General features: G+C 42.4%; 1 protein-coding gene across 1 annotated transcript in view; it reads left to right on the top strand.

The window, feature by feature from the left end:
• The first annotated feature begins 2,667 nt into the window (after positions 1-2,667).
• The window catches only part of EML4 (EMAP like 4), a 167,047-nt gene continuing 161,632 nt past the window's right edge, over positions 2,668-8,082 (top strand). The window contains exon 1 of the mRNA XM_043984396.1: positions 2,668-3,010. Coding sequence (XP_043840331.1) covers positions 2,986-3,010 — 25 coding nt within the window. The 5' untranslated portion in view covers positions 2,668-2,985. The remainder of the gene's footprint in view (positions 3,011-8,082) is intronic.

Genomic DNA, 8,082 nt, shown 5'->3' with positions numbered 1-8,082 from the left:
TGTCTCTCCCCAGATCAAAACTCTTTTGTTATTTTCAATAGTCTAAAACAATATTGAATACTATTGCTCACACATAGTGTGGTTTCTCTATTTTTCTCTTTTGATTAAATCTCTTAACTTTGTCTGAGATTATGATTACTATCCCTATTTTTTTTAACATATACAACTCTACTCCTGCCCTTTATTTTATTTTTCTATCTCTCATTTTTGTTTCTTGAGAGCAACATATTGTTGAATTCAAATTTGTATTCTGCTATCCATTTCCATTTTATGGGTAAATTCATCCCATTCACATCAAAATTCTTTAGTAGTTCCTTAATACCTCTAAGATAAACTACAAACTCCTTAGATTAACATTTAAATCCTTTCACAATCTGACTGGAACCTGTTTTTCCAAACTTATTATTCCTTATATTATTTCCCTTCATTCAATTCAACAGACATTTATTAAGCATCTACTATGAGCAAGGCATTGTGCCAACCACCTGGAATAAAAAGCCCTGTCAACTAGGAAATGGCTAAAATAAATAGTGGTATTTGAATGTATGATTACCATGCCATAAGAAATGATGAAAGAGATGATTTCATAGAATCCTAGTAAGTACAAAGTGATGTAGAGTGAACCGAACATAACCAGAACAATTTATACAATGCCACTGTAAAGTAAAACAACAGAAAGACTTAATGCTAATTAAAGCGATGACCAACCACATTCCAGGTGGCCTATAATGGAAGTATGCTACCCACCTTCCTGATAAGACAGCTGAGGGATTTAAGGTGTAGAATGAGACAATACATTTCTGGACACTGTGAACTAGTTTTGATTATGCTTATCTTTTTTTCTTTTTCTTTTCTGCCATGCAATGAGGGTTAAGTGACTTGCCTGGGGTCATACAGCTAGTAAGTGTCAAGTGTCTGAGGCTGGATTTGAACTCAGGTCCTCCTCAATCCAGGGCCTGTGCTTTTATCCACTGCACCACCTAGCTGCCCCCCCCATTATGCTTATTTTTTACAAGAGTTGGGTTGTTTTTCTGTTTTTAATTGGGAGTGGGACAGGTTATTTAGAAAAATAGTGACATCCCCCCAAAAAAGAAAAAGGAGGTCCATTAAAACATTTTAAAAGGTGGTTCAGAGAACAAAAGTTCAGAAGCAAAGACAGACAGGACAGTTTTGAAAGTAACATGTTGAATTTATAAAATGCTTTTTAAGAGATTTAGTTTCATATATAATCCCTTTTGTACTCTACTTTGCACGAAGAAAGGTTCTATTTTGGTGTTAAGCTTAGAATAAAATTAAAAAACCCAAGAAAGGCCTTATGACCATCCATTTCCTTGAGGAAACTAAGGCTGAGAAAAATTAAGGGACTTGCACAAGATCACAAAGTAAAGGCATCATTTAGATACTCCCCTCCATGTTTTGCAGGTAAAGAAAAATAATGCCAGGAGAGAGGAAGTGAATTGTTTTAGGTAATAATAGCATTTACATCCCAGGATTGTTGTAAAGCACCTAGCACAGTGCCTGACATTTAGTAGGTGCAATAAACTAGCTTATATAACACTGCAATGACAGGAATCTAATCCAGTTTCAAGTTCAGCACTGTTTACTACGTTACACATTTAGACAACCCTGTAGTCCTATGTATTACTATATTAAAGAATTATGTAATACATATACAATAATTATGTATTACACACTGTCTTTGGTACAGGGCAGCGTCAGGCCAGCAAGCCTGTTTATTTTGGTTATTTGCTGGAATGGGGTTGTCAGGTCAGGTATGACCAGATGAAGGGGAGCCAGTGATTCCCCACTCTCACTATCCTGGTTATTTCTTCCTGATGGATGTTAGTTTCCAGAGGCTACCCTCACCCAAGTTTCAGAAGGACCTGGCTCATCCCTCTCGGTAATTACCTTATTTTTCTTGTTTGTCCTCTCAGGAAGGCCCCTGAGTACAAGTCTAGCTTCTGACACTTAATAACTTCTCTGAGTCTCCTTACAAATGAGTAGTTAATCTGTAACGGGGGAGGAAGTTCACAAACTGCAAGTTCCAGGGACTGATTAAACTCTAGGGCTAGACTCACCCCCACCACCCCGCCTCTTCCCCACCTCCTTGGGGTCTGCTCCCTGCCCAAGCCATAAGGCCGAAAAGCTCGGCCCCCTGGGCTGTTCCCGGCCCTGTCGCCTCTGGGGGATATCAATGGCCTGAGCGACTCAGAGGGACCACAGGACGAAGCTCGCTCGGTTTCCCACTGGCCCACACCTCCTCCTTCGGCTTAGCTCCCAAAAGAAGTTTCTCATCCATGGACTAGACAGGCCTCTCTCCAGGATCTCTCTTTCCCAAAAAGCCACTTCGCCGGCTCACGTAGCCAGTTTTAAGGGACAAACTCAGGCGGCGTCGGGGGCAGAAGCTGCTCAATTCCCGCCGGCTCCCGGCGCAGAAGGTCACAGAGCGCAGGCGCATCAATTCGCCTGGCGGTTGGTCGGGAAGCTTGTAAGGGGGCGGGTTAAGGTCGAGGGAGGAGGCGATCTGGCCTATCCTGGCCCTCCTCCTCTGATCCGTCAGAGCCGGGGGGGCGGAGTCGGAAGCTGGACGTCGTAGGGGGGGAGGGGATGGGGGAGGGGAGGGACGGCGGTGGCGGCGGCGCGTGAGGCGCGGGGGGCGGGGCGCGCGCCTCTGCCTGAAAGGGAGGCCGGGAGGAGAGCGGGGCAGTGAGGCTTCCCATCCTTGCTGGGGCTGGGCGCGAGTGGGGCTGTCGGTCACGACGCGTCCGACGGGCCGGACCGACCGACGGGCGGGCGGACGAACCGACTGAGTGTTGGAGTCGTGCGACGCGAGCCTAGCTGGACCCGCCCCGGCTCGGCCGGCCCAGCCCAGCCCGGCAGGACTCGAGCGAGTGGGGCAGGCTCAGCCGGGGCGCGCACGCCGCCTACCCCGCTGAATGAAGTGCCCGCCCCACGGAGCCCCGATCCCTGCGCCTTTCCCGCAAGATGGACGGTTTCGCCGGTAGCCTCGGTGAGTGCGGCCGGGGACTGGGGCTGACCCTAACCCCCCGCCCACCGGGGTGGGAATCCCCTCCTCCCCTCGCCTTGTCTTCTTTCCACTTCTGGGGGGAGGGGGAATTCCAGCTTCTCGGCGCTGCCCGGAGGGTGACCCCGGAACCCCTCTCTCAGCCAGACCCCCATCACCCGGTGCACAGCCTCCTCTAGAGGTGGACACTGTTTTCGTCCCGGAGAGGGGGCTTCTCTCCCCCTCCTCTTTCAAAGCGGGGACCTCCCCTCTGCCCCCCTTCGGGTGCAAACACCTTTGGTTTTTCTGCAGGCCCTTGACCCTCCCCCCATACTCCCAATCCCCACCCCCTGGAAGGAGGGAAGGAGAGGAGTGGAGTGTAGGAAAGTGCAGTCCAGGTAGCAGGTGAGAGGCATCACTTGCAGGTTGTAGCAGTCTAGAGCTTGTTCTATTGGGGGGCGGGGAGAGAACCCTTCTTAGAGCCAGAGGGAAAGCAGAAGTGTCCCTCCAGCCTTGCAAGTATGTATGGGGAGGAGCAGTCCTGCCAAATGATCCTGTACGCCAAGGGGGCTCTTTTTTAAAAGGAGGAAAGGAGTCTCTCCCCTTTTGGCTGTCTGTCCTTTTATGAAAAGGAGAAACAGAAAAGGTGTTGGGGAGGGGGGGGGGGAGGAGGGAATCAAAAACCTTGTTCCACTGCTTCCGTTTTAAATGAATGAAGAAAACGAGAGTGAATTCTGTCCTTGTCTAAAGAAAGGAGTCAGGACTCCAAGCTGGTACTCCAGGGCACTGTGATCCGTGTCTGGAATTACTATTCTGTGAGGCCAGTGGAATCTGGTTACTGTAAAGATTGTTTCTCTCTCCAACATAACATTTGCAGCTGATGCTGCAGTTATGTGATGCCTGCTGCTGGATTTGCATTTTGAGGTTTGGGGACCAGAGGCTGGGTATTTTCTGTGGAGGGCACTCATCTTTAGATTTTTCCTGCCCCTGTTTTTGATTTGTAAAACCCTAGTTGGTTGACTCGTGAAACAGTACAAGGCACAGTCAAAAGCCACACACTCATCTGTCCACATACTTTGAGAGTAGTATGGTTTTAACCGAAAACATGAAAGTCAACTCGGTACATTAAAGTGTTGTTTATCACAAAACATCAAAGCCCAGTAATCATATATTGCCTTCACTTAGAACAATTACAATAATTTATATGGAGTAGATTGGAGTGGTGCTGGAGAAAATCTTAGCAAATAAAGCTTTTAGACTACCATTGATAAAGGCACCCCATCACATATTCTCTAACCCAGTTGTATTGGCTTATTCTATCTTTATGCTATCTAGAGAGACATCAACTATAGAAAGGTCTTATATTGATCCTTCCAATTCATATTATGGATGACAGGTCGACCTTTAGTCATAAAAAAATAGTGAGATTTGAAGTAGGTATGTGTGCCAGGCCAAAATGCAACTTGAGTGCCTTTGAGATGTCGTGGGAGCTGTGGCCATTTAACTGCTTTCTGGAGAGCTGTTTTATGTCTTCGAAGCCTGGAGGAATGGTAATATCATGTGAAAGTCCTGCATGTGATCATGTAGGATCACCTTTGAGACTGCTTTTTTTCAGAGGTATTGAGTGCCTCTGTTTCTGAAGTCATAGCATTCTAGCTTTAGAGTGTAGAGGTCATTTAGTCCAACCAACTGTCTCATTTTACACATGATGAAACTGAAGCATAGGGAGGCTAAATGATTTGTCCATAGTCACACAGGTAAGTAGCAGCATGGGCTAGGGCCAGAATGTGAACCTAGGTCTTCTGGTTCTCAAGCTACACTCTTTCTACTCCATCAGGATGAAGCTTAAGTTGGCTCCGCTGGAAATTATAGTTGCTTAGAGCTAGCAAAGGTAATGTTATAGAGAGAATAGAAGTCGAAGTAGTGAAAGCGATTTAAAGTTATACAGGAATTTGTCTGGGGAGTCAGCTTTTTAAAGTGCATTAAAGCCATTTGTTGTACTTGGATTTTTCTCATTTTTTAATTCCATTCTTGGGGTGATATGTGAATGGACTTTTTTCTTTGAAAGATGGTGTTACCTCAGGAGCAGGAAAGAGACTTGATGCTTGCTTCTTAAGGAGAGGAGTTGATGACAGTAGAGAGGGAAGGAAATGGTTCCTGGCAGTGTTTCCGGAGCTTCTCTTGAGGAAGATACTTCCCAGCAGGAACTGTGTTTGTTCTATTTGTCTCTTTAGTAAGAGTAAACCTAGGCCTCAATTCTAATTGAAACCTTAAGGAGTGGGGAGGTTGGGGAAAGAGGATGATGATGGTATAGTCTATTTTACTGATGAGCCTTGCTTACACACTGGCAAATTTGTTGTTTCTGTATACGATCCATTAACTTGGAATTTTTGTTATTGTTCTGTTTCAGTCTTGTCTGAATCTTTGAGACCCCATTTGGGGTTTTCTTGGCAAAGATACTGGAGTGTTTTGCCATTTCCTTTGCCAGCTTATTTTACAGATGAGAAGAGGCAAACAGTTAAGTGACTTGCCTAGGGTCACAGGGCTACTAAGTGTCTGAGCACATATTTGAACTCGGGTCCCAGACCTAGTGCTCTCACATTGGTCTAAATAGCCAGAGTTTTGTGGATTTTGCTTGAAGACAAGCACTTAAACTCGGGCAAATTTTTTTTTACATGATTTAAAATGTGATTTTTTTTTTTCATTTCTAAAGGCACTCACTATTTAACAGAATTTTGTGGTAAATCAGTTTGTGATGTGAGGAATCTGCTTGTAAAGGAAATTGCCTCTTTACTTTTTTGAAAGTTCAGAATTTTTTCAATTGAATTTTCTAAAGTGTGGGGGGTACACCTTTATTAGTATGTATAATTTATGATTTTTAACTACAGCCAAGAATTTGCTGAAACAGTAGAGGACTGTGAGGTGATTAATGTTTTCATTAGTAATAGTACCTGCTCTTTGGTATTATTTCTGCTTCACGAAAGCATATCTAATGCCTTTTAACTTCCCAAAGCTGAAGATCTTCACGAAGGCTAGTTGGCAGCTGCTTGTGTACTGGGATTTGCCTTAGTTGTAATGATGTTCTTTTTAAAAGAAAAGTTACCCTTTGGAATTGCCTTTTTTTTTTTGAAGAAATTTACAGTACTCTTATTAAGTTCCTTGCTTTCTTCTCTTCTAAATCTCTACCAATTTGTATATTATGTAAAAAAGACAAAAAATAACTTTTCTTTCTTGTTTCGATGAAATTAAACCTAAAAGTCTAGAAGTTGGATACATTCAGAGAATTTCAACCATAATAAAGGTTTTAAAATCAGTTTTTGGAATTTGCCCCCAAATTATTCTTATTCAATGTTTGCACTTTAGCCAAAGTATGCACATTAGTTTTTGTGAGGTTAAATGTTTTTGAAAGATTTTTTAAAATATGGTTCAAAACCTTTTTAACCTTCTCCCAAAAATTCTTTTAAAAATCACTGTATTAATCTAACTTCTGAATTTATTTTGAAGTTCATTCATGTTAAATGAAATGAGTTTAGTAACTCCAAGAAAAATGGTTATTGATATTGGCTGTATATTTGTAATTGAATAAGTAGAAATGTATTTGAATTTATGAAATTTTAAAAAACTTGTATTAGCATCACAGTATTAGAAAACTCAAATTTTCCTTTAAAGCATTTTTCCATATACCTTGAAAGACCTAAAGAAATAAACTTTCTACTACTCTTAAATCCTAACCTATTTAAAAATACACATGTATGATGTTTTCTTTATTTGCAGAAATGCCTGAATGTTTTATATTAAAATGTCCTACTTGTAATCTCAGTATAAAGAGGAAATGATAGAAACCTTGGGTAGGAAGTGACTGCTCTATCCTAGAATTTGTGATAAGAGAAAGAAGACAGCCCTGGATAGTCTGATATACCCCCCCTACACTTTTACATTTTGGAAATATTAAGAGAGAGGATAAATACAATGGATTAAAATTCTATATAAGTCTAGGAAGATGGGAAGCCCTGAAGAATCTCTAGGAAATTCTGAAGACACAAAGAGAAATAATGACCATGAGAAAAAGAAGCCATCTAAAGAGACTGCTGGGCCTGCACAGGGAACTAATTCATGAAACAACTTAATTTTTTTTCAAATGACTTCCTTTCCTTTCCCTTTTACCCTCCCTCCCTCCCCTCCCCTTCCTTCCCTTCCTTCCTTTATGCTGGTAGATTAGGAATGCTTTTAGATATTAATTGCCTAGATTTTTAGTAAAGCATGTGACCAAATCTGTTGCCAGTGGGTTTGATAATAGTAATATTATGCTGATTCAAATTTGGTACAGTATCTGGACTCTGAGTACTGTCATTGATCACCATCAAATTGGATGGAATTGTCTTTCTAGCAGAATGCTCCAAGGATGAGTACTTGGTGCTGTGCTGTTTAACATTTTTATCAATAACTTGGAAAAGACAGTGCATGCTTATCAAATTTGCAGATAACACAAAACTGGGAGGCTTTAAAAGAATCTCGACAGGTTGTAATGGTGGGTAGAGTGTAAAATGATAAAATTTAATTTAATGAAATGTTAATTTACATTTCTATGAGAAAGCTACTATCACAAATACAGGATGGGGGGAGCGGGATATGGCTTCATGGTAGTTCATTCTCTCTATACTTTAGTTACCTAGGCTATTTCTCCATACCTAAAATATATTCTCTCCTCTGCCTCTTGACATCTGTGGTTTCTTTCAATATTCAGCTGAAACACCACCTTTGGCAGGAAACCTTTGCCATCTCCCCAGCCAGTTGAGCCTTCCCCTCTTAGGTTTGTATCTTGTATAAACCTTCTTATTTATGTGTGTTGTTATTGTTGAGTGATTTCAGTCTTGTCCAGCTCTTTGTGACCTGACCCCATTTGGGGTTTTAAAGATGCTGGAGTGGTTTGCCATTTCCTTCTCAATCTCATTTTGCAGATGAAGAAACAGGTAGAGTGAAGTGACTTGCCCAGGGTCACACAACCAGTAAGTGTCTGAGGCCACATTTGAACTCAGGAAGATGTGTCTTCCTGACTCAGGGCCCAACAATCTAGCCAC

Source organism: Dromiciops gliroides, chromosome 2, assembly GCF_019393635.1.
Source record: "Dromiciops gliroides isolate mDroGli1 chromosome 2, mDroGli1.pri, whole genome shotgun sequence".
Classification (NCBI taxonomy): Eukaryota; Metazoa; Chordata; class Mammalia; order Microbiotheria; family Microbiotheriidae; genus Dromiciops; species Dromiciops gliroides.
The sequence above is the reverse complement of the archived record's forward strand: the minus strand, read 5'-3'. Positions and strand labels throughout refer to the sequence as shown.